The sequence below is a fragment of the Anabas testudineus genome, chromosome 3 (assembly GCF_900324465.2).
Source record: "Anabas testudineus chromosome 3, fAnaTes1.2, whole genome shotgun sequence".
NCBI lineage: Eukaryota > Metazoa > Chordata > Actinopteri > Anabantiformes > Anabantidae > Anabas > Anabas testudineus.
In genome coordinates this window covers 10,115,213-10,142,979 of record NC_046612.1, presented here as the reverse complement: position 1 = coordinate 10,142,979, position 27,767 = coordinate 10,115,213, and the positions used below count along the sequence as shown (strand labels likewise).

Genomic DNA, 27,767 nt, shown 5'->3' with positions numbered 1-27,767 from the left:
GTGAGGGCTAAGCCTCCATAAGGATGAAATCCTAGAACTGCCCCTGATTTGGGCTGAAAGTTTGTCTGGAGTGCAAATAGGTATAATCTTTAACCAGCACTTTTAATTTCCCCTATTCTAAATGCAGAGGTAGCTAATGAGGTGCAAATCTAACAATGTTTTGAGAAAACATTGATGTGCATTTCTATCCACCACCACTAAGTGAATGATAGGAACTAGTTTTTTCAGAATAAATGGAAGAGTAAGCACAATGAGATGGTGTATCTGAAAAAGCACCGGTCAACATGCTGGAAATATGACTTCAATGTTTCTCTTCATGTAGTAAGAAAACTAAAGTGTGTTGTGAAATACAGAATCCCTACACAGCACTGATAGAGACATACGGTATCATATCAGTCACTGCACTTCAGGTTCACCATTTTTCCTGGAGATGTATCAAACAGTTGCTTATTTGATAGGAAGACAACGAGAAAACCATCTTTCAGAGTTCCTTCTAGATCAGTTCAATTTTTCTAGCTATTATACTTGTCTCTGAGCGTGCCCTCCATCACTCTATCAATGGAACATCTTGACACTAAAAGTTAACAGAAAACCACTTTTAGACACATGAACATGTTTGACAAGATCTCTGTTTAAATTAACCACAAAACAGACACATTGTATGTAAGAAGGAGTTTTATTATGAAGTATCTACAGTATAACACCATGTTGTTATCTGTACAAGAGAAAAAATAAAAATTAAAGATGTAAATAGTTCAGTATAGAGCGGTTTCTTTTTTGCAGCCACAGGTCACATTTAGCCTCCCAGTAATTTTAGCTGCCCTGATTGCCTGCTAGACCAACTACAGAATAGACGAATAACTACTGTATGAAATGTATATGTTGACATTGACACATTTTATTACTGGTCAGTGCGTATGAGTGTTTTAAAATTTAAAATCTAAAAGGTAGGCTTAGAAATAATAAACATCCTTAAACCACGAAAACAATAATCACAAAACAGATTGCTAAGTCTATACAATGTTTATATACAGTCAAGTAAAATCTCACTTCAGTGTAAAGTCAAATTAAAAACATTACTTTCCATCTGATTACCTGAAGATTTGTGTTGGCAAAACCCACATAACAAACACTTTTTTAGGGGTTTGGAAAAGATAAATACAAGCAGAAAAGAGCGGACAATGAAAGTGTCTATGAAGGCCAAAGGTTTGAACACAGTGCTGCGTTACATCCGCTTGGCCACTCGTTTTAACTGTTGGGACGTTTTATAGAATATAGACTTGGATTTCTGAGTTTCGAGGAGATTGAGATTTCCTTCAGAAATGCTCCTCACAACTCTCCGAGGCTTGTTTTCCTCTGAACCTGAGGAAAGACAGGTTTTTGTTGACTAAAGTTAGACTAAGTAATCACCCAAAGTAATTTTCAAGACATAAGCTGAATCTTTGTTATGACTGTATTAGTATTTTATCCTTGATGTGTATATGTATTCTCTGTCGACACTTACCAGCAAACCGATGCACTCTAAGTGGTCTCCTTGCCACTAAGGCGTCTCTCTTTATACGCTTCGGTGCAGACAGACCCTGCGTTAAGTCTTCTTTTATCCTAATATTGTGAATAATATGGACAGGGGAAAATAAAGTAACTAAACAAATAATCAAAAGCTTCACATCATCTGTACATTTTCTAGTGATAACATCCAGAAGTGGATATTAATTTTATTATTTCTTGACAGTCATACACTGCTTTTTTCGAGCTTTAGACAGTCGTAAATATTTGGAGTGTTAGTAAAAAATAAGATGATTTACATGGGTAGGAGAGAAAAAAGAAGTGACACATTACCGGTTCAATTTACGCTTTCCTTGTGCAGCAGACGTCATGTCCATATAGGTCGGGTTGGCTCGTCTCACCTCTTGTAATGATGGGACCTGTTGTCTGTAGAGCAAAGGTTCATGTTACTATGACATCTCTGCTTCCTGGAGACATAGGAATAAGGAACATTTCCCCTTGTATTTAAAATCAGACTAAAATAAAGTCGCTTATTAGTGCTCATACTATGTATTCAATTTAATTAGTTTCAGTGCACATGTATTCAGGAATTTTGTCCCTGCACTGTTTGTTGATGAGAGATGAGATCACATCATCCTAATTTCAACATCTTTACATGAATTATCCATAAGCACATAATTGACGATAAGTTGCTACCAGTAAGCTATACCTAAGAACACTACGTCACAAGGTCAGTGTCATTTGAGAATGACCACGTGACTGAGTGAGCTCAACAGGCTGCTGGTCACATTTAAAAACAAGAAGCGACAACGTGTGGAAATCAACATGGTGAAATCTGTATTACCATATATGTAGTTAGTTAACCTTCCCAATTAATCGCTAACGCGGGTCTTTCTAATTTGTTTTATTTATATTTCTTTAAATGTCTTCTAAACATTTGTTAATATTGTTTGTACTTGTTCAAAGTTGTTGAGTCTCTTCACTAAATGTACATCCCTAGAATCAACCGCCTACAATGTCTTTGTATTGTCAAATATGACCAAATTTGTCCAACAAATGAAATAACATGCAGTGGGTTAATGTGAAGGTCCTCGTGCTAGAAGCATCATTGACCACCACAAACCCTTTCTATTGCTGTTTCAAATGTTTCCTATTTTCCTATTTTATTCGTCACTTCCAGCTAAAGACACCGAGACGCTGCTCAGCTCAGCTGATTTAAGCTCTCGGCTCAATGTTCCAGTCTGGAAACATGCTGCTGGCAAGAATACTTATACTATTTGCATTCTAGCCTCTGTCTTGTTTTGAATAGGTTTTGAGGGATTTACCACTTTTGAATGGTTTAGTTACCATCCTCACAGAGTGTCTTTTACACGAAACACCTTAGTTGCTTTGAAACTTTTAAGTTGGCATCAGGCAGATTAAAAAAAAGGGTTTTAAACATTACATCACATCACATTAGTGACTCTGAACTACATTAAAAAAAATAAATTTTTTTTTGACCAAGTAAATTTTTTTCCCTTCTGTAATTCTTAAAGAAAATGGATGCATGCGTGTGGTACAAGGATATCCCTTGTTTAAAAGCCAATAATATTAATATTGGTTTTGTTGCAATATTTGAGGTGAAGTTGTGAAGAAGTAATGGCAAAATCTATAAACAGAAAATAAAGGTGTAATAACACTAATGCTAATAACAGCTTTTGCAAACATCTATGCTTTCTGTCCCATGCACCCTCTACCCACCCATGGTTGTTGGGCTCTTACTCTCTTGTCTAGAAGAGAATAAGAAAATCTCAGTGATAAAAATAAATACATGCTGTTGGAGTAGTGACTACTGACTGGCCATTTACTAGCTTGGAAAGACACTGATGATCTTGTATCAAATTAATCATTGATGTACGAGACATCTGGGTGTTGTAAGCTCCATTTAGAGAAAAGTACAATGAGCATATGAAAAACTGAGAAATACAGAAGCGCAGTGGCAAATGTCACCTGCTACATCAAATAGCATTCGTTAGGAAAACAGTCTAAGAATTAACAGCATATTTCGGATGAATATGCAACTTGTTTTTGTTACGAACTGCACTGTCATAGATATTAACTGTAATAATGCTAACATTGCTCACCGGTATAATTATGCTTAAAATGAAAGGGCCAGCTAGAAACACTTCCTAACGCTCCATTGCTGACACATTATGACAGCTGTGGAAGGATTTATAAAAATGTATGTCTACAGTAAGATTGTTATGTTATGCGAGTTGCGTCTGCCATCACTTCGGTGTTTCAGCTCCCATTAAGAGGACGGATTTCCTAAGTCTCTTACTACATTTCCTGTTTATGTGGAGAGAAGCGTACACAACGATGGCAGTAAATTTTAAAGTGACCACAGGAGTGCAGTAGGTAGTATGTAAGTGTACTGATGCTTTTGTTTATGACTGATTGAACTGGACTGCCAAGAGAATGTATAGTCAAGACAACTGTAATCATTATAAGCTAAAATGTGCATTTACTTGTATCTATAAAAATTATTCTATACCATAACTGTCTAATGAAATATAATATATTCTGAAAACACATTGTGTTCACTGTAAATTCACTGAAGTTATAGAAAAGGACTGGGTCTTTAACAAAACTTCTAAATCAAAGTATATATTGTTAAACATCTTAAAATCAAAATAAAAGTAAAGACGCATTTCTTTTACCGTTTAGTAGGAATCTGGCTCCCCTCATTTATTTTAGGAGGGTGGAGTTGTTGGTTGGGACCCAGGACATCTGTGGAGTTTGATGCTCGACAGGGACTACCACTGCTTATTATAATGGTTGCATTATTTGCAACTTTATCATCAATGTCCAGTACTTCAAAGGTCATGTTGGGATCCATGGTGCTGGAGGAGTTCAGCGGCAGGGCCTGCAGAGTTCTTTGAGGAGGCTCTGGTGTACACTGGAGTGGAAACATGCCATCCTCAAAGACTTGGGTCTTAGCAATGGTCTGTGGGCTTTGTGGTGGCAGTGACGCAGACAGATTTCTTCTGATGGGCATTCTGGGAGGTGGTTCCTGTTTCATATCCGTCTGGTTTCCTCTACCTAAAAAAATTTTTTTTTAAATAAAAATTAAATTAAATAAACCAACTGCATAAATCAAGTGAATGCACAACCTTTTAAACAACCCATGGAATATAAAAACAGAAACAAATAAAGCGATTCTGTCATTTTTCAGCCAAACTTAGGACAGTATTAGTTATTTTCATACTGTCTGTATTAGTGCTTTGTTTTCTGTGCTCTTCTCACTGGTGTGAGGTGTGACTTGGTCAGAAAAAACATGATGCCACAGATTTTAATGCATTAGTGTTCAGCAGTATTTGAATCAAGATCTGACTAAAGTAGTGGGATGTTGTTATGTTTGTCACGGTCAGCTTCGATCAAAATATACTAACAAAGTCCTGACTGAGTTTATCATGTTTAATGCTTTTATACTGATAAAAAAGGTTTTAAAAACACTTCAGATATTATTATTGAAATATGTGTAAAGAAAAAATTCAGATTTGAAATGGTTAACAAGTGAATTAAATTGTTAGTTCAAATATAAGGTTCCTGATCTAAAAACAAATATTTGAACTTTACAGATAAGACTTAGTTTGGAATTAGTGTGTGACTGAAAAGTCTATCCTTTCTTGTACTGCAGTATGTTCACTTTCTTCCTAACATATTTTTTAAAATGAATGTGTATCCAGTTTTTATAGGTCCAAATAGTTTATTGTGTTTTGTTTGTTTTATGCACTCCATGGTAAAAATGTCACCATGTTACTTTATGATGTTGGCAATACACGTTTATATAATTCATAATAAAGAGGTGCATGTAAAGTTATAAAATCAATATCATTATCAATATGAATATACACTTGGAAACTAAATATCTTTGACTGACTGAGGCTTTAATCAAGCTTTTGGCCTACCTCAACTTTGGTGCTTGAAAAACAAGAACAAGTTGTAATATATTATTTCAAACCTTCTTTTCAGATGTCAGCATCTATATCAAGTCATCTTTGAAATGCATTTATTAGTGCTTTGTTTACTATTAAGGGCACTGAAAGTGAAAGCAAATCAAACCACTTTAAAAAGTAAGCAGGGCCACAAACACGTTGCTCCCCAAATGATACTGTCCCCTGTACTCAATCAGTAATCGGTAATAGGCACTGAAGTGCCAGCCTTAAGCTAAACAGTGCAATTTAAAAAATGTCACAACAGAGAAATGAGATGTATCGTTCCCTTAAGTTATATCAAAGTGTGATAAGTAGTGTTGGAGATATTATGCATGGCACAAGGCAATTAAACATTACAGTGGCCTCTGTGCACATATGAACCCAAATTTAACAATGTCAGAATGGAGTTGTGACATGCATTATTTCATAAATAGACTAGAACTTGAGGAATTGACCTAAAAACAGCCATGAAAATTCTCACTTTACACAGATGAAATCAACATTGGCTCTTTGCTTTTAAAATGAGACATGTAGGTTTAGGTCACATATAAGGTAGACAGGGCAGTTTTTAGTTTGTTTCTCATATTACATTACAATGTGTAGTTCTGAGATGGTCAGGACAGTACTATCTTGTGTGTCCCCATGTGTGGAAATGATAATTTCATTTGGCTACACTTCCTATTGTTCAACATCAACACTTGTAATGCTTTCTAACAGCAGGAAGCCAATAATATGTACACATAGCTGGCAGAGAGTGTGTTTAAAAGTTTTCATAGCTCAGCTGTATTGAACTGTTGACATGTAACAGGGTTTGTGCATTTAATTGTTTTTTAGTGAAAAGGGCAGTAATTAGAAACATTTGTAAAAATTCTTTCAACTGATTTGCTGAGGTACTGTAAGAATTGGTTAGAATGACAATGATACTCCAGTGTACTATTCCAGGAACAACCCCCATAAATTCATAAAATTTCCCAGTAAGCTTTTAATTTTAAAAATTCATGAGATGTATGTTGCAAACTGGTGTTTGAACATTCAGCCAAAAATGTTTTGTTAGAAAGAGAAACAACACTAAACGATCTAGTTTAGCCGACTGAGGGAGTGATTTTCCAGCCATGCAGACGAGTTTTCAGACAGTAACTTATTCTAAAAAATGTTCAGAATGCACCCAAACAAGATAGGGATTAGTTGAACTTCCATTAATTAGCAGCAGTTGTGCTTTATTTTTAAGACAGTTTAAATAGTTAAATTCTTTACAAAGAAAGTTATTAGGGGCATACACACACAAAAATACCAGCACATGAAGAAAAGGAGATTACTAAATGCAAAAGTGAGTGACTGCCTTTACCCTGAATCTAAATCTGAAAAGAGCAATATTTAGCAAATATGAGTCAGATGGTGATAAATATCCCTTTTCTGTGGCAGAGGAGTTGTCCCTAGCAATAAATGGCAGCACAGTTCCTTCAATCACATATTTTTGGCTTGTAGGGGATTAATACATGCATGAGTTGCTATTTCTGGTAGAGGCTGCACTGAATTAGGGTCGCCTGGTTGCTGCTGCCTGTTTTTTATAGTGCGCCTTTTCTGGTTGGTGGAGCAGGGGAGTTTACGTCTATTGACGTTTTTTCCTGCCCTGCTGTGGATCTGCATTTTCATGAATGAAGCTCAAGAGGGATTGGGAAGGTTATATGCTAGACAGACAGAGGAAAAACATTTGAAGGTAGGAGGGAAGGAAAGGTAGAGTGGAGGGAAAAAACAGACTAACAGGCACTGAAGCAAAAGGGACAGCAAAACCTACGATGGAAAAAGAGGGTTGAAGACTGAACTGGAATAAAAAAAGAACAGTATAAATAACAGAACCGTATAAATAGGGCAGTGGGAGGTAGCTGAATAAAAAATCCTGAAGGTGTTAAATGGTGAATAAATGCATGTGTGGACATATTATAATCACCACTGAATTGTGGTATGCAGAAAGGTCCCTTCAAAGTGATTACTTGTGCGATTTGTTTTTATTAAGCCGCCCACAAACAGTTAAATCTCTTTCAAAACTGCCAACCCTCTCTAAAACATGTGAAATCTGATTGGCTTTTCAAAGTGCAGGGTGGAGCCATTTCTCATAATATGCTGCAGTGACTACCATTAAGAGCTGAGAAAGCAGTAAGGGACTGACAAACAGTGTCAGGATAAGATCAGAGCAGTTTGTCTGAATGTCAAATGAAAGCAGTACTCCAAATAAATGTTGAATTTGTCATTTTGTACAGATGAAATTCTATAAAATTCTTATACAATTGTACCTACTGTGTGTGTGGGCATACATAATATGTATTATATATGGGCAGGAAGGTTTGAAAAGATTCAATTGAGAATACCTGAATGCCTGATTGAGGAGGATGCACAGAGTTTTGAATGTATTAGAGAGATTCCAATGATTGTAATAATTGTAAAACCTTATCCACGGATTCATAGAAAGTTCTTTCAAGGCTGAAAAAAACATATTGATTATAACATTTGCTATTTCACTATTAATCCTCAAAAGACTTGCCTGTGCACTGTACTAAAATGTGATGCATATGTGAACAATAAATTCTTTCATAAGGTGCTGCTGCAGGATTAGGCAATGACTATAAAACACTCATTCCATGTTTCATGTTAGTGACATAAAATGCACAGACACATATTGATGAGTTGATGTTTACATAAATCCTCTAATAGCACATTTAGCTAAATTATTTTACAGTAAATAGATATCTTAGTTTAAACAAGGTTGCAGATGACTATACTATTTCATTGTCCTTGGTTAACTTTGTTGTCATTAACAGGATTTAATGTATTTATTGTTATTTAAAGTACTTTTTTTTCTATTAATGCAATAAATACTCATTAGCATAGTTTCCTAGTGTATTGTATCTCTGTGCGTGTCAAATGTAGTATTAAACTGAATAAAAGTTAAGTTTGGTCAGTCACGTTAAAAAAAACACAAAATATAAAATATTTTAATACAAAATATATAATATAATAAGTTAGAGCATTTGTAGGTGCTGACGCTTGTGGATAGCTAAGGTATTGGCAAAAAAAGCACAATTTTGATTCAATAACAATAAATCACCAAATGGAAAAAGCAGTAAAAACACTGATATAAAGAGGGCTGGGTACACAGACCGTAGAGAAAGTAGGGCTTTTTATATCAGAAAAAATAAATACTCTATCAGAGTTCACTTATTATAATGACTTGCTGGGAAATTTAATAGCGGTGGTGACAATCTCCCTGGTGATTTCATATTTCATTTCTACTCAAGGAACTCTGGTCATCTGGCAGAAGCATTTTCTTCAAAAGTTACATTTCCCACAATATGTTTCAATGAAATGTAGACCACCTGCAGTAAATTTCATTATCGCCAATTTGAACTGCAATATTTCACAAAGGTTTTTGTGTTACATTTCCCCAAAGGCTCCCCATGTACAGTTTTTCCTTTATAAAACGGGTTGTGAGTACTCACATCATTTCATTATTAGGTTTTGGCCGGGCCAAAATGTCTGCAGCACAACTATAAATCAAATTATATTACATGTCCGATCTTTATTGTGTATTTTACTACTCTGAACAAGTCATTTTTGGCTAAACTGCTAAAAATATGTTCATCAAATAAAACGCAACAGGTTAAGTGAAAACACAGTCTTATGCAGAACAATTTCGAAGTTATATGGCACATTAAAAACTATTTTATGATCGGTGTGGTCCGCTTCTCTTAAAGTGTGTATGTGTAAATGTGAGGGACTGAGTGAAAGGTGACAAGGTGAATAACTGAGTGGTAGAAGGGATTAATAAGTATAGTATTAAGATTTACCTTTTGGTGATGGAGATGCTTTACACAATGATGTTCTTTTTGATCGCCCCTCGGCACCTGAAAATTAAAAAAGAGATCATTAAGAGATTCAAGAAGGAGCCATGTTATCACAGTTAAAACAACACAGAACAGTTGAAAAGCTTCTGCAGCTCTCTTTCATTAAAGTGTTATATTACCATTTAAAGTCAGTTAACGCCTTTATGTAACACTTAAACAGTTAAAGTAAAGGTAGTTTTCACTGTTGAGACATTTAACCAACAAAACTAACTGTAATTTTACCATCTCTAATGGGATAGTCTGGCTACTGTAAAAAATTCAAAATTAAATCTCAACGTAAAGCCAAAGTGTGACACACAATGCAACAGAGATGTGAAGTTAGAAAAAAATAAATAATTGAAATTCAACAAAAACTGTTGCTAAGAAGCACAAAATGTAAAACTATTTGAAATAAGCCAGCAGCAAAATTAATGGACAGGTGCAGGGTTTACCATCTGACAAATGATAGACACCATGATAGCAATTGAGTATTGTTGGCCAGCTTTGGTTCATGCTCCACTGTCTGTCATGGCTTATATGTCATGAGGGACTGGTGCTGCTAGGTCATGCAGAGATGACAGTTAAAAATGAACTGAGTTGTCTCATGGGTCTCACAGTACACACTAAACCTGGACTAACGCCAAACACAGAGTCTTACTGAACTACCTTACAGGACGCCTGGTGAATATTTTCACATGGTTATAAAACTAATGTTACAGATTTCACATTTAATCTCACATTTCAGGTCTGGCACATTACAGAAACTTTGAAAAGAACATAGACAAAAATACTTTAAAGTTTGTACAAAACTGGTGATGAAGACACTATAAAAATAAATCATAATCATTACTTTCAACAAAAGCAGCATGTGCTTAATTTATTACTATTTATGTTTAAAACACACTACATAGTTAATATAACAAATGTTACCTCTTGGCACGGCCTGATATACTGAAAACTGTGTTGTCATATGTGTTAGCTGTAATTATGATGTGAACAATAACTGTGGTCATTTGTAAAAAGGAAAACTTATTAAAGTGACACACATACATGTTTTACAAAATATATTAAATGAAATAAAATAAAAAGAAACTAGAAAGAAAAATAAACTAGATGTAATGCTAAAAATTGAATCAAATGGATTAAAATGCACTTAAAATGAACTAGTTCAAAGCTTAACAGACTCATTCAAGCGAGAGTTAAGTAGCAGTTGTATAATGGACAGTATGCATCTAAAGTACAATGTTGGCTTGGAAACCCTACTACCATTTAATGTTTAGCTGGTGACCCAATAAAATCAAACCACTAAAATTCACATTAGCTGTTTTAGCTGCCAGATTATTGTTATTAGTTATCAGTGTAATCTTTGCCGAGTTGCACAATGTCTTATAGCTGAATTCAACTTCGTTTAAATATATCAGAATAATGGGAAAGTGGAATTTTCTTCCATACTGGGTCAACATTCCTTCACTGCTTCACTTTGTTTTTTGTCTGTCAGCCAATACTAGGAGAGGGAGGGACGATGTGTGTATGATTTAAGGAGTTTTTAAGTAGTCACCTATCACTAAATATGTGATGTTTTTACATGGCACAAAATTGAATGAATAGATAATAAAAGTATAATGACTTACTGCAGGGGCTACTGTGGTGGTAGAGCAAATGTGAGAAAGACAGGACAGGGGCCAATTCGCTGCGGAACCCAACTTTTGCTGCATGATTAATCTCCTGCGACTCCACTCCAATCCTTTCACCTTTCAGCTGCTGCTCCGCCCCTTCTTGGTCAGCCCAGACCACGCCTCTCTCCCTCAACACAAGGTGTTCGAGCTCATGGTTCTCCATCTCATCTGCTGATGTGATTAACCCAGCTCCACGCAATGCAGAGTACTGCCGACTGTAAGCTGGCAACAACATGTTCACCATTCTGGAATGCAACAGAAAAACAATACTTTGATATTTTTTATTGAAAACCCCAAGTTTGTGCTGTTTGTTCAGCTGCACTTCATTCAGTGGGCATAATTCTTTTGTCAACCTACTTCTGCATGCGCTTGTTCTCCTGGTCCTGGAGTGCAGTGAGCTCGACCATTTGGTTGATGTGTTGCTTCAGATCATTTACCTGCAGCTCCAGTCTGTGGCGATGTAGGTCCTTCTCTAACACCTAAAAAAGTGGGGAGAAGTTCAAGGTCAGAGGACAGAAATGATAAAATAGCAGCTTCTAACGTAACAGTTTATTGAATGACAACTTGAAATAGAAGAAACTAAATGGGGCTGGCATATTGGAGATAACATGCAAAGTTCTGTTTTCATCCATGTTTCATCAGAAAAGCTGTCCGCCCAGGGTAAGGGAAAGAAGGAAAAAAAGAACTCTGACGTAAAGATACTACGAAACAACAGCAGAGAGAACATTTGACCAGTGGGTGCGTCATAGTTCTGGGTCAGTTCCTGGAAGAAAGGATAAAGAAGAAAAAAAATAACATGGACATGGTTTTAGGTAACTGGCTGGTGTGTGAGGGATGAGTAAAGGGTATTGATTTATTCTCTTCAGTGATGCACAAGTGAGCTGGAGAAATAAAATGAGCACGGTTCTAATTACTGGGAGAACAGATGGGAAGAAAACAAAGACAGTCACGACACCAGTAGAGACACAGCCTACCTTCCAAAATAAACAAACAAAAAACACCAAGCAATGAGTTTTGAAGGATTTAACCCACATTGTAAAGTTTTTCTCTATAGCTACTCATGCTTATTTGTCTTCTTACATGAACTCAAACTACTCAACCTATTTCATCCTGTCTGCAAGTTATGTAATTATCTAGTTTTAGTCACTGTCTTCCTGCTGATCTTTTGTCCAAAGTACTGCAAAAATGTTTGTACTCAGTTACAAATGTCATTGTGCATTGTTCAATTAGGTAATATCATAAGTAATTCTTATACAATTTGATTAACAAGAACATGCTGTAGTTAAAATGGCCGGAAAAATTAAATGAAATAATAAAAAAAAAAAACTAATAAACAAACAGAGGATTACGTCAAACCAAATATTTACATATAGGTTCAGTAAATGTGAAAGTTCTACTTACTTCTGAGTTGTGATCATTTGACTTGAGCAACTTAATCTCATTTTCTACGCGATGAAGCCAGCCATCATTGTCCAGGAAACGAGTTTCTGCCTCCTTCAAACGCTTGCAAATGTGTTGCTGCTGGGTACGTAAGCTGGCAATCTTACGCTCATATTTACAAGTGGCCTATTGAAAGCAACAAGAACAAGATGTAATTTAAGTTAATTTTATGAATTACCCATTGTTGATGATGTTATTACTGTATAGTATTAAAGGTAGATACCATAACAAAGAGCTGCATAATACAATATGGCTATAAAATCTTATGTATTTGTTAAGAAATAATTTGGGCATCCAAGTGTCCCTGGACAAGTCACACTGAACCCCCAGAAGACTAAAACAAACCTCCAAGCCCTAAAGTTTACAAATTAGGAGGTGTAAGAACCCAAATTATTTTTGCAGCTTGGATGATCCGCTGTGGCGGTCATGAAAAATCAAAAAGAGGGCAAAATATTTTAAGAATTCACCAATTTATCTTAAAGCTGAGGAGATTTTTTTTTTTTTTTAAATAAAACATCGGGACTCAACTGGCAGAGAAAAGCCAGGAACTGGGGAGCAGTGACACTGTCCTGTAGTGGCGTAAATGAGAGGGTAAGACAACTATAGAGAACAGAGAAGTGAAATGATGACTCAGCAGCTGTTTTTCTGCAGGGATGATGGAATCTGTGGATAGCAGCGTAAGCATTAGCTACCTTCTCAGTCTTTTCCTTGGCACAGAAATATTGGACCTGCAGGTTGTCCTCTTCACTATAGCGCTGGCGCAGCTCATTCTCCTTCAGTTGTCTCTCCAGATCCAGCTGTTCTCTCCTGATTTGGGCCCGGCTTGAGAAGATTTGCTGCAGAGTTTCTGACATCCTAGAGAGACAAAGAAAGGGAAAAGAGTGATGTTCAAGAATTACAAACTTTACCTTAAAAAGACTGCATTATGTCAAATGTTTTGGGTAATACAAAGAAAAAAATATCACTTTACCCGTTTTATTACATTTAAGAGCTTTTTTTTGTCGTCCTAAGTTTTGTGGAATTAAATAAAACTGACATTAAAATGTAAACAAAATGTTTACATTTTAAGTAAGTAAACATATGCAGTTCTCATTGTTAAAAAAGAAGGGGCCCTTTAAAATAAAACACCTAACACCAATTTAGTTTAACATAATCAATAACAATAAGCTGTGTTACTCTGTTTTTAGTGTTATTGCGAAAGATGGATTAATTCATCTCTGGCTATTGTATTATGCCAAAACTTTTTTTTGTTTTTGGTTATGTTTTTTCTGGCTCACATACATGAAGCAGACAGAATATTGGAAACACCTTTTAGTATAATGCAATTCAATAAAACATCATCATCACCACAGGGATTCCAGCCAGATGTGATTAGATGCTGCTGTGCCACATGTAAGGACCAAATTTAATTTACTGCGGTGCCAAGAGCTCTTACAGCTCACTTGTTCAAGTATTTAACACATCCTGGAAAGGCCATGAGGCATTTAATAGTCTGATCAACACATTTAAACATATTTAAAGATATTTCTATACAGTGATATACCACTAACAATGACAATATACCATTCAAAAGTCATCATATGTTTACATGATTGAATATTGTCATAATTAACAATGCTCGAGTTAATTTAACATTTTAATACATTCTACAGCTTCCACAAGATACCAATTTAGTTTGGACTGTGCCAGAAAGATATTCTTAGCTATATGATGTACAGTATGATATATGTTTTCCTGGAACAGAACTGAGGTGGCTGTGCTGAGTTAAAGCAGGCGGAGAGACACAAGAGGCATGCAGGTAAATAAGACTGGAGAGCTGTCGCTGAAATGTGACTGCACTCCTCAATGTAACTCCAGTGACGTAGGAGACGTCATGGCCTTGCTAGACTGCTGAATTTTTAATAGTGTGAGAAGCGTGCAGCCTCTATTCAGAGCCTCTCACTGTGCGAGTTGTGAATTCTGATGCCAGTGAATGAAATGTGTGGGAGTGAGATTCATTCAGCTTTTCTGTGTACCCCGCCCTCAACCCAAATACCCCGGCAGATGCCACTGTATGACTTAAAGACAACTAGATAGTATGTGGTTAATCTGACTTGTGTAAAGAAATGTGTATATATTCTTTGAATGAAAATAAAGGCTAAAATTGCAGCAAGAGCAAACAATAGAAAATATGCTTGAATCCTAATCATTCATTAAAGAACAACCTTTTTAAAAATTATTATTTTTTTAAATACAAGAGGTAAACTAGTCCCTGATAAAATAAAACGATTAATAGGGCTAGATCCAAATATCCAGCCCTATTAATATATAATGTTTTTCTTTTAAACTAAAGATATTGGTAATTATGGTGTTAAAATGTGGAAATATATTGTCTGCTTTTGAGCTTGGAAGCCTGATAATCTTCTCACTTACTGCAGTTAAGGTGGGAACACTTCAAATCACGATAAGACAAAGACTGAGTGCCATATATGACGTCTGAGGCAGGCTGCCAAGGTGTTACAACTAGCATGAATGAAAATGTACCATTGTGAACACAAATTATTCTTATTATAGTATTGCAACTGGGGGAACGTTTTCTGAGCAATAGGAACCTTTTGAGGTGAACAGTATCTACTCTATCTCTAAAATGCAAATCATATATTGTTATATATACACTTATAGCATAACATAACATAAAGCTAATTTAATCCTAGATTATACTTCCTGGCAAATAGGAGTAACTGGAACTAGCCAATAAAGATGCATATGAAGCTTTTTTATGTGATGCATTTCTTATTGAAACCAACGCTAGACTGGACACAATCTCTTTTACTGTAAAGCAATGGGCTATCAGTTACAGAGAGAAAATGCTGAAAAACATCTGTGTTTTATATGAGTTTGTCACTTGGACTTTGTTATTCCCACTAGTACAGCATGACGCCACCACTGACGATGCACTGTTTTCCAGGAAGTAACACTTTTCTAGGAGGCTTCAGCACATTTCATGAGATTCATGGGAGTAACACAATCACAACAATAACACAAACAAGTTGTTAAAAATTACATACAGCTAAACTAAGAGCGCCTTGCGCTGGTCTACAGAAGATAAGGTAACTGATCAAAGCTTTACCAATTCAGCAGCACTGTCACTGGATCATCAATGATGATTCTGTGACTGATTTACTAAAGGTTTGAGCAAACCTGAGCTACAGGCTATGACATTATGGGGGGCCTTCACAAACCATACCCCTTAAATGAGTTACTGTGCATCCTTTGCCATTGGCTGAACATTGGGCGCTGAGCATTTAATAATAATTAAAAGTACAACACATTGTTATGCCTTTAACATTTGGTGCAATTTTCACGAGCACCATTTGGAATCTTAGTAAATCAGGCCCTTTGTGCTCAGTGTACTCTGAAAGGGTCACCTATCAAAAACTCTAGTATTACACTGTCTTGTCAGTGCAAGTCAGTAAACAATCAGTTGCTGGCATTTCCACCTAATGATATCCACTCTTGACACTGCAAGCTATCAATCAAAGCATGTAGAACTGCTTCAGGTGAAAAAGTTGCTTTGTTTCTACTCTGCTTCTATTTTGGCATCAGATTTTTGCACCACACATTGAAAGTGTTGCTTGTGATTGAAAACTACATTTAAACTTTGGGTGGGACGTTGAAGATGTAAAAAGAGAAGTATCCAGTCAGTATCCAGGCACTATTCAGGTAGAAAACCTCCACCCAACAGTTTTCAGTCCCTGGAATCATTAGGCATTAGGAGTTTTAGCCAATTAAGTAGTTTTTCTAGCTTTATCAAACTGACCTTTGCCAGTAAACAGCGGCCTAGCCTGAAGCCACTGTTTTCAATACAATGGCAAAGTGATTTTATTGAGTCAGTTAGTATTAAAAATATAATCTCCAGGTGTTGATTTCCAGTGGGGAAAAATTGTCTATTATTCTTGATCCTACAACCTAGACCAACAAAATAATTAGAACTTAAACAGCCAAATCAAATATTATATTATAAAATATTATGTGAAGCCACTGGAACCACATGGAAAACCACATGGAAAACCACAGGTCCCATGAAAGTATCACCAGTGGATAATAAATTGGCAAATGCAAACACACTTGTTACAGTGTCATTCCTCAAAATACAAACACAATATTTCCAAGTAAAACCAGTGTATGGCATAAATATATCCGAGCTTACACTACCAGATCACACTGATGTAGATGCTTACCTTTTGAACTCTGCTTGTTTTTGGGAAGTGATCGTGTTAAAACCAACCACAGGCACCGCATTCTTCTCCTCATATTGTTTTAGTTTCTGCTTTAGCTGTAGAATCTTTAGAAATGTCACAGAATATTAAAATTGCAGTCAAAAACAAATGTTACGACTGTTTTTAAGGAGATTTTCTGGCTTTTTTATTGAACATGACAATGTTGATTGTTTTGTGGTACCTCTTGCCGTTGCTTCTCACATATCACTGCATACTGGCCAATGTGACTGTCCAAGCTGACAACATTACTCTTCAGCTGGTAAGTGCAGAGAAATGAAAAAAATATGATTCATTTGAAACAATTAAAGGAATTCATGTAATGGTAGTCTAGAAATCACAGCAGTTATATTACAATTAACAATATACATAAAAATAAAAAATAAACTTTTAATACTAACCGAGGACTTGATCTCCTTGGCCCTGTTGGCATATTTAAGTGTGTTATGGGTGTCATCGTATGACTTAGATGAGGGGCTAACATTGGCAATCATAACAGTCCTGCAGTTGCCTCCCAGTGAGTCTTTCAGCAGCCGTGTCAGCTTGCTATCCCTGTACGGTATATGAGCTTTCTTACTCTGAAACAAAAAAGTAAAGTGAACATGAAGTAGATGTGATGAAAGATGAAATGAAGTAATAAGTCAAATGCTTGGGTTTTTGGATTCACTTAAATATAGACAAATTACTATTACATTAGATGCTGGACACAATCCAAGACTCAAAAGACGAAGAGGAGAGTTGCAAAGAAGGGTCAGAGGAAATTGGTAGTGTGGAGATCCTTTGGAGCAGAGTAGCATGCACTGTAAACTGTCATGAAAGTATGTTCCCACAAAACCATTGTTTAGAAAATTCACAATGCAAGACTTTACAGTCCCACACCCAAGCAAGTGCTTGTGGCCGCCCCTAAAATGGCTAGTGTGATACCTGCACAAAAATAAATAAATACATTTGTTTATATTGCTTAGCCCTATTTCCAAGCTGTCAAAATGTCTTGCATGTTTAAATTTATTTGTATCTGGGTCATCCCGGCCTACTGTAGCTGTTGCTGCAGTCTCCAAAAGTAAGATTTCATTTGTGTTGTCCTAGGTCCTGAAATCCTTCTTACAGAGAATGGGTCATTGCATAAAGTTACCCCTTGCACAGGATACACTGAATAAGACTTTAGAGTTAATATACAGAGGAGTGTAAAATGATCTCTTTTGGGTTTTACAGCTGTGCCTCCCCTTTCCCTGGAAAAACCCTAAGCCTACATCTGGATTCAAAAATATAGCTCATGTCAGGTTCAGGGAGTTTCAAAATAGTTTTGCCAATTTAGAAACTATTTGAAATAAAAGCTAATATTCAAGTATTCTTTCAGTGAAGTACGTAAAGAAAAAAAACTATGTGTTGTGTTGATTGCATTGATTTGCAACAATCTGTCAGAGATTCAGTATAATCTAGATTGTATATAAAATGAACACCTTCAACTTATAGTTGCAATTGCTGTTGACCAAAGTTAACAGCAGTTCAACTGCTCGAATAGATAAAGAATAGAAAAGATAATCTTTTGGAAAGCTACACAGTGAGAGGCCCAAAGCTTGAGTGTTGAAAACACCCAGTTTTCAGTCTGACCAATACACTTTGTTCTCAGGAGGTTTTTCCATATGCTGTGTGAAAATGTATAACTGGCCATTTTTTTCTTTGTACTCTTTACACCTCTGCCGACCCTCTAAAGTTAGCTGCAATGGTTTCACTCTTGGCTACCGCTACAGTGTTTCTTCAGTTTCTTCAAGAAAAATGTACTTTATTTACTTTACTATTTAGTTTTCCCCCCAGTAAAAAAATATCTGAAATCATTTTTTTTTTAAAAAATCACTGGAGCACCAGAATAATATATTAAGCATAATATGTTCACTTTAAATACAAACAGGGCACCAGACGGTTACATCTTCAGGGATGACAGGAATTTGCTAGAAGGAACGTGACTATTTCTAAAACCGTAATCAACCCATCAGCATTTCCCCCTCACTTTATGTCACTCAGGAAGACTGGGACTCACATAGTACATAACATCAAATATATTCACTCCTTATAACTTTTTCAAGTCTTAAATTCATGGATGAGAAACGCTGGCTTTGTGTGGATCGAAGGCTAACATGGAGAGAAAGGATGTCATAAAATGTATCTGCATTAGTTTGGACATTGCCTAAGGCAAACAACTTACAACAAAAACCTCTGTGCAGCATAGCATGAAGATGACATACTGAACAGCCCAAACAGAAGTAGCAGACATTCTTCACACTCAAAAAAAGGCATGTCAGCACAGACACAAGTGGGGACATTCTTTCCTGTAAACAATGGCCACAACATGAATTCCTTGTCTGCCAACAATAAACACTGGAGCACCATAACCATGGGGACAGGGTGGGGAAAGAGTGGGGATTAGTTGTGGGCGTTGAAGCCCAAACAGATCAAACTATTCTAAAGTCCACAACTGCAACACTCAAAAATGGTGGTCAGGGTATAATACTAAATGGGCAGCATCCATTTCAGAACAGTTTGAACCCAAGAATGAAGTAACATGTTGAAGACGGATCACATTTCAACATGGCTGTGTTACACTTGCACAGTACTTCCTAAATGCATGTGGCCTGCTTGAACCTCATCCCTTGAGACTGGTGTGTAAAATGAGAAGACTGCTTGACAGGTTAATGTATGCAACTGGAATGAAATAATACCCAAATACTCAGCTGACTCTCCACTTCCCAGGCTCTCTGTTTCATATGGAGGCTAATAGTTAACTTCATTTATCTATAACCATAATGATTTTAGGAACCTAGGAATCTAGTTAGGAACGCAATACGAACATTTGCATATAAACATGTAATCTGTTGACAAAAAACATGTATAAAAACAATGGTAAAAGCCAAATATTTCATTCACGAGCAGTTTGTAAAACTAAACAGTTGCTGTTTTTATGTTTGTAATTCACTTTAACTTTCTCTAAATATCTCTGGACACATCTGCATATAATACATCTTTACAGTTTAGTTGTAGACTAATAATAATAAGAGTTTATAAATGTTTATAAATGGCCGATGCTGATCTTCAGCAAACAAAGGTTTGTCCTTATCTAACAACTGTTTTGATTAACTTTTTATTGTCAAGTGTACAGTAACAAGTAAAGTGTGACGATGTAGCTGTAAACTCGTAAAATGTCACCTCACCTGGGCTCCTTCTGTGTGGTGGAGCCCACACTCATTGAACGAGAAGCATAAACATTGTAACTGGAAGTCTCTCTCACTGCCATCTTCACTGCCTTTGTGTGTGAAACTCACACACAAAGGCTACTGATGTTTCTGCGGACATTTTTAATTAAGTGGCCAGTATGAGCACAGACATTGGCTGATGTCAATTAATTAGAAATGTCAAAGACTGGCCAGGTTAATCTGCCACTCAGTCGACCACTTTTATGGTGGTTACATTATGCTTCATTTAGGAGTGTGTATTTTGTTCTGAGGGTTATGTTTAACATTACAACACCCGCCTTCATAAAAATATGCAGTATTTGTAACATCAGAACATGAAAAGTATAATATACCCCCTTTAAAGTGATTGAAATAATGTGAATGTACTACATAACAAAACACACTATAATAAACGTTTTTTAATAAAGTGTCTGTAAACATGATATCCTTTTGGTGCCATGTCCTAACTCCACTTTATTTAAATTTAATTTAAATGGCCCAGTCTTGCTTGCTTCTACCCTGTATATGAAGCACTGTGTAATATTATGCCAAATGTTTCTAACTACTTTTAGTAGGGCGTGAATCCAATTGCTTTTTTTTTCTTAGGGCTTATGACATAGGGGTCACCACAACGGCTCTTGGCAAATATATTTGGCACATTTCTTTTTTTATGGCGGATGACGTGCTTGGGACCTGGACCCAGATTATACTGGCTTGTACAGTCTCAGTGGCTTTTGGACAGCTTGGGGATTCAGTGTCTTATCCAGAGACACTTCAACATATGGCCACAAAGAGTCTGGCCTCGAACCGTCGACCCTTGAGTTAATGGGTGGCCGCTCTACCAACTGAGTCACTGCCACCCCCCTCTGTGAATCCAAATGTAGCATTTAATTTTCTTTTTTTACAAAGCTAACCAAACACTTTGTTCAGTTTCTACAGTCTGACATATGCTGCTGTGTGCAGCCGTCGTCACTAACCAGGAGATGTTGTCTGTGCATTAAAAATTCTGAGTGTTGCAACATCAAGCATACAACACTGTGTAAACAGATCACTAATTTAAACGTCCAGCTGTCTTTGCCACATGAGAGACACTGTTCCCAGCAAACACAAAATGTTAAATATTTAAAGTGAGGCCACATTTTTACCGATTTCCATGATTTTTTTACTACTAGAAAATGAGCCCTGTACAAGGGCTCCCTCCCACATTTTTAGACGAAAACTTTCAGAGTCCCACATTTTTTTTTTTATTTTCTAGGAACAAATGGGCAGCCTGGCATTGGGGAATGATGATTTTAGAAAATATCAACAGTATTTGCTACTGGTTGGTCTTAAAAAATGCTGACATATATCCTTAAACAATGCATAATAAAAGCATTCAATTTACCTAATACCAAAATGTAATCCATTCTGTGTGTTATCTATACTGTACTATATATACGGTGTATACCGTATATATAGTACTGTATTCTCACCTTTGGGTCAGCCAGAGCATTGATAACATTTCCCAAGGCAAGCAGTGAGCGATTAATATTAGCACCTTCCCGCAATCGTGCCCCTTTGGCGTTGGTTGCGCTGGCTCTCTCTGAGCCTGCCAAATCAATCAGGCTCATTTTGGCTACACAGACATTGGGGTTGAGGCTGGCGGTTTTGTCCTGTTGTCGCAAATATATCTGAGGGAAACAATAAAAACAAAAAGCAAATTGTGATGCTCTGTTAGAACGAGACAGTTCCAGTATATACTGTATATTTTGATATTAGAAGTTTTTATCCCCTTTTTAATTATGTTTTTATAATGTTTTTCATTCCAAATTATGAAATTATGCTACAGACTAATGTTTCAAGGTTTCAATATGACTGGGCTTAAATACCTGAAACACTGCATGAGACCGGGAAGAGGTAGCATTCATATCAGTGGGGTGCTGTGTCCTGTTTCGATTGCCAGAATCCAAAGCCTCAAGAATGTGCTCTGCTGATTTTGGCTGTATAGTAAAAACAAAAGACAACAACATAGATGTTGTGCGATCCAATAAAAGCCCGAGTTGGAACCATGACAGCAAATGTACACATGGCAGCAATAGAACAGTCAGGCAGCCCCCCATTATAGACTATTTCAACGAAGTCCAGTAATATTTAACAGTATTTAGACATTAAAAGTAAACATTGCTTTGTTTATTGGTAGATTAAATAATTTCTCCAGTTAGGTGAAAAATGCAGATTACATTCACAAAGTGTAAATTTCAGTTGAAAGTGCTTTCTTACATTCATTTATTATGAGAGAGGATGTCCCTACATAATTTGTCGTTGCAATTGTCGCTGACTGAATCACTTTTCACAAACTAAGTGATCTGTGTCCTTGGCACTATTGTTCGATTTTAAATAACAGTGCTTACAGGGGACGACATTTATGCTTGTACCTCTTGAGGCCCTACAATCTTGGAAATTGCGAATCTCTAATTGAAAACAACAAACAACAAAACATTAACTGCAAAACTGACTGAGGTAAATCTACATTATACCAACTGTATTAACTTAACTGTGAGACCAGTGTGTACCTTAAATATACTCTACAGTATAATGATGTGGAGGAGTGTGTATGGTAAATGTTGCTACTGACCTGATGCAGTGTGAGGCCCTGAACAACCACTCCTTTAGAACTGTCCTCTCTTACTGCAAGAGGGCCTGCATTAGCCAACAAGTCTCTGATCTGTTCATTGTAAACCTGTGAACAAACAACAACAAAGAAAAATCACTGTAGCACAAATGTATGTATGTATGTATGTATGTATGTATGTATGCTTGCTCTGTAAAGCTTAAGGGTTAAAAGTGAAGTGTTACTAGGACAATGACATGATATACTGTATATAAAACAGAATAACTTCTGCAGCAATACAGAAAGAAATTAACAAAAGGAAAACAAACTATAAAAGATTCAAATATTCACCTCAAGATATGAGAATGCAACAGCAAACTCCTTCTCATCCTTGGCATCATCCATGCGTTTGAACAGCTCTTTCATGGTGCGATACATGACCCCGGGTTCATTTTGTGAGCCTAACATGGTATGTGTTTTGCCTGCTCCAGTAGCACCATAGGCAAAGACTGCAATTGAAAGTCAACTTAATATAAAGTAAAATATGTTTGTTTATACTGGTCACTTTATTAGGTACATCTATACTACAGTACAATCTAGTACAGCAGATCTACAATGAATTGTACTTTTACAAGATTATAATTTCTAAGCTTTTGTTAAAATTATGAGTATGTAAATAGGGTAGCCAAAACTATACACATACATATAAACTGAAACTATAGTAGAATTGGCACCCTCTTGACACTTTCAACTAAAGCCAAGAAATTATAACCTTGTGAAAGTAGAAGAGCAGAACTGTATTGGATATAACTGATGTAAGGAATATCAATGAGGGTAAGTGAAATAGCTATGTAAGCTAAACTGCTACTAGACAGATAACTAGCTGAGCTAACCTTTGTGGAAGCAAAATGTCAATAGAACATATTATCACCTTTTAAGTTAATATTGTAAATTTATCAGCAAAGAACTCTTGCCAAACAGTCACAGTCTGGTGACACTAACATGTTTTGCAACCCAGAACAGTTTTAACACACAGCTTGTATTTATTTGTTACCTGTGCAGTTAAATCCATTCATCACGCCATCCAACACTACTTTCGTCGTATTCTCAAAGATGTCAACTTGAGTGGAGTTCTCACCAAAGACATGGTCAAAAACAAACTTAAGGTCTTTGTTAGCCCTCTTGTTGATGTTTCTATTCCGCACCCTTTGTGACCCAAAACATGATGTGTCTTCTTCTTTAGGGTCAAATATAAGCATGTGGTTATCAACAACCTGGACCACATTTCGACAATTTTCACGCTTCTCGCTGTCATTGGCTGGCCTCACCCGAACAACCACCTTGACATGGCTGCACACATCACTTGCCATTGCGGATCCTCTACAGTGACTGAAGTGTTCCTACGAAACAAAAACACAGCATTAACTACCTTTTATAGTAATTTTCTAATTAGACATAATTAAAGAAAGATATATGGAGAGGACAGCTTGTGCATGATCAAGTCAAGGATCTAAAGATAGTAGCATATACTGATTGTAAAACACACTGATTAGCCCTATTTTGGACAATATAAATACAACAGACTTGACTAATTTAAGTTGCCAGGAAATTATTACATCCTTTGTGAAATGTTTGCTCAGCACAAACTTGACAGCATTTCCAGTGACAATTGATATGATTGATAATGGGAGTGACGTCAAAGTCTCATAATAAATTACAAATGATTACATAACCTAGGAGACAACATTTGCTTTTGGTACAGATTATTTAGAGCATGGTTTCAACCTTGTTAGTTGTCATGTCAGTACAGGCCAAAAGTACACTGGTATAAACCATGGATGTGCTGTATGGTGGATGTGGGACACGGTTTTGCATCAAATCATATTCAGATGAAGGTTATAAAGTTTAGTTTGCTCAAAATCTTTTAGAATTGTCTTGACTCAAAATGATGGTCACACTGAAAGATGAAGGTTGTGGTGCAGTTAAAATAGGGTTGGCATACTATCAAAAAAATCCTGATGTCTAAAAGTTAATTAGTTTTACCCAGATGGCAAATACATGTGTATACATATGCAATACTGATCTTACATAAGACTGTGCATTGTTTAGGCCTCTATATCTATATACACAGTGTCATCCCGACCTATGAACACATCAATATGATTATGATTGATGTTACATTACATTGATGCATTAATGTTGTAGTAGCTGTGTTTCATTTTGCCTAATAACTTATATGTAAATATACCAGTACGTCACAACAACGAGGCTTAAGAACAGCATAATGCATGGACACCTTGTTAGTTAATGTCAAGTAGTTACTGTCAAATTAGAAAAAGTCGTGATATATTATTCTATACCATTACCTATTTACCATGTTGGTATGACATCAGAGTTACGGTGAATATTTTGATTCAAACACACTGTGGCGTTTCTAGAAGACAAAACCATTTAATAAGATCAACCCTGCCAAACCTTAAACCCCTTAAACCTTCATTACAAAATCATGTTGTGCAGATTGTACAATGCTCAAAGCTACACAACTACAATTTAAACTGGTCTCGAAAAAGAAAGGATTTCAAATATGACATATGCTAGGCTAGGCCACACGCTGTGGGGGCAATGCATAAAACTTAAAGGACGGTAAATATATGAATATATATAGTGTCTAGGGTTTGATGATGTGTAAACATCATGCGGCTATAAAAAAGACTTAAAACATCTCGATGCAGAATAAAAGGTTGCCAAATAGTGTATTATAATATATTTTTACCTCTTCAATGCTACATAAAGACAAATGTGACGGGGGTTCATTTGAGGATTAGTTAGGCTAACGCCTGCTAGCGCTAGCTAACGTTAAGGCCACCAACGGTTAGCATTGTTCTCTTCCTGTCGAGTGCACAGTGAGCGCATAGCAACGCCTTACCTTTTGTCAGTAACGACTATCCTTCATTTCATTATAGCGATAGCGTTTTCTGGTAAGAAACAAGAAGCTCGCTTTTTAAAAATAAAGTAGATAGTAAAGCTTATACGGCCTTTGCTACCACGGCAAGCGCCAATATTTTCAAAAACAAGCCCTCTTCCTCTGTCGCAGCTCATTGGACGTGAGTCGCTCGTCATTGGGCGGAGCAGGATGACGTAGCGAGCATGCTGCTGCTGAAGGTGGGGCTCCACCCTGGGCTAGTAAGGTAAGCTACAGTTAATTTAATGAGGTGTGGGCACGCTTCTACGGAACTGTTTATGTTGTTTGAGATTGTTTGACTAATGTAATGCAACAGAGCGTTTTGTTGCCTCCTCTATGTGTACATGCCGACACCCTGTGTAGCTAAGCTAGCTAATTACGCCGGGTTATTCAACATGGTGGCATAGCAACAATATCTGTTGCATTGCTGTATCATCAGGTGGAAGGTTAGCAAAAATGGTCAGTCACTACGGTTATAGCTAAGACATGTTCATTACAGTCTGTGTACTGTTTAGCACCTTATGTCCATAAGAGCTGATCGACATACATCTTCACTGCTTTGGTTAAGGTTAGTGTGTACATGTGTAACTTCACCGTGATCCACATCCACTCATACACGTTTGCCCCATGTTAGCTCCAGCTAGTGTTTTTAGCAAGTTAGCTAGCTAGCTGACTTGCTTCAACATTACATCAAAATAGGGCTTTATGTGTTAAAGTTATTAAAATAACTTAATACGTGATGTTTGGTGAAATGAAACTATATTGTTAACAACTGCCAGCATGACTTGACACGACTTTAAAGTTATGCTATTGTGACCTCCCACCCACTGCTAGATTTATGACTAAAAGCTAAACAGCTCTGGCATTAATAAGAGATGGGGGCACAGCCAGAATGACATTCCCTTGGAAAAATAACGTGCTTATTATTCTTTCCTTTGAATTATTCCAAAACTTCAAAAATAACTGGGAAGAACACAACAGACCTGACAAATTGTTACACAGACCTCTGTAACCCTAAGTCACTTTTAAGTTGAAGAGCTGATGGCAATGACATAACTAGATAAAAATAATCATAAAATTATTGATATGTTTGAATAAATGTACAGTATACTCAAAATGTTCCTTAATTAGCTCTTCATTTAAAGGACAGTTTACTTTACATGTTATATGTAAAATTTTGATTTACAATTACCAGTAGTTGAATACGATTGTAATAAAGTGTATATAAAAAGTTAAGACTCCTGTCACAACCTGACAGCAGTCATGCATTCTCACTTTATATTTTTATTGCCACCTCTTCCAATCTGTGTAATTCCCAGCTGTCATTGAACATTTGCTTTACGTTCACCAATGCCATAGGCAAACTTTTTGAATTCCTTCAGCTCCTGCACATATTTAAATTTTATTAGAATCATACATCACTAACTGAGCTCTAATTGTCAATACGTCTTGTTGCCAGGAAACACATGAATACCTTTTTAAAAATGTGTCTCACTTTGGTGCCTGATGCGGGCAGTATTGTTCAATGTAGAATGCCAAATGTTGAGTTGATTACCTAATCTAGTCATGGGTGTGGTGGTCATGCTGTATATGTAGCTCCTATGTGTTTTATTTGAAGGGTTCGACTTTAATCTAGCTTAAAATGTAAATGTGAGGTCTTTTTGTTTTGCTTGAAAAGCCCAGGTTGGAGACCAGCTGCCTAAGTCAGTTAAAAATTCCATCCTCTGTGGAAATATTAAAGCTAAGTTTCTGTCAATTTGGACCTATGATGTAGGTCTAACATTTTGGAACTAAATAGTATTGCCATTTGTAGCAACTTTGTATACATTCATATAAGCATCACCTTTTTTATTTAATTTTCAAAATATTTAATCATATTCAATAACTTAAAATGCCTTGCTTGTCTTATACAAGTTATGTTTCTGCTGATATTACCATGTACCTTTGCTCTTATTTGCTCTATAGATCATTATTAACATCATGATCTTCTACATGTCAGTGTGCTCCAATCTACTGTTGTGGAAAGCACCTCTGACTACGCGGAGGGCATGGAGGTCATGGAAGTTACTGCGCTCCTCTGTAGTTGGCACATCTTTTGGTCCTGGTTCTCTGGACAGATCTGAAGAGATGTCTACTGTTTCAGCTGAAAAACCTCTTCACACACCAGTCATGCTCAAAGAGGTGCTTCATTTCCTAGACATCCAGCCAGGTCAGGTATGTTAACACATCTTCTATTTGTACAAGCTTTTTGATGG

General features: G+C 36.5%; 2 protein-coding genes across 6 annotated transcripts in view; one reads left to right on the top strand and one right to left on the bottom strand.

The window, feature by feature from the left end:
• Window positions 1-657: 657 nt before the first annotated feature.
• Window positions 658-25,643, bottom strand: kif18a (kinesin family member 18A). 2 transcript variants are annotated; one of them, XM_026378468.1, is made up of 18 exons: window positions 25,477-25,643; window positions 23,605-23,950; window positions 22,902-23,059; window positions 22,575-22,679; window positions 21,829-21,939; window positions 21,433-21,630; window positions 17,135-17,311; window positions 16,918-16,992; window positions 16,698-16,801; window positions 13,170-13,332; window positions 12,439-12,603; window positions 11,395-11,516; window positions 10,993-11,282; window positions 9,326-9,382; window positions 4,206-4,587; window positions 1,840-1,932; window positions 1,505-1,602; window positions 1,226-1,362 (listed from the first exon to the last, which is right to left on the bottom strand). In XM_026378468.1, the coding sequence occupies exons 2-18, from the start codon at window positions 23,918-23,920 to the stop codon at window positions 1,226-1,228; spliced, it is 2,751 nt and encodes a 916-aa protein (XP_026234253.1). In that variant the 5' UTR covers window positions 23,921-23,950; window positions 25,477-25,643. The 2 variants fall into 2 exon arrangements, with proteins under 2 accessions (XP_026234255.1, XP_026234253.1); XM_026378470.2 differs by lacking the exon at window positions 25,477-25,643 and having other exon boundaries at window positions 658-1,362; window positions 23,605-23,920.
• Window positions 25,644-25,654: 11 nt separating this feature from the next.
• The window catches only part of mettl15 (methyltransferase like 15), a 48,846-nt gene continuing 46,733 nt past the window's right edge, over window positions 25,655-27,767 (top strand). The window contains exons 1-2 of one of the 4 annotated variants that reach the window (XM_026378466.1): window positions 25,655-25,738; window positions 27,512-27,726. In XM_026378466.1, coding sequence (XP_026234251.1) covers window positions 27,640-27,726 — 87 coding nt within the window. In that variant the 5' untranslated portion in view covers window positions 25,655-25,738; window positions 27,512-27,639. The other 3 variants (XM_026378465.1, XM_026378467.1, XM_026378464.1) reach the window with 3 other exon arrangements.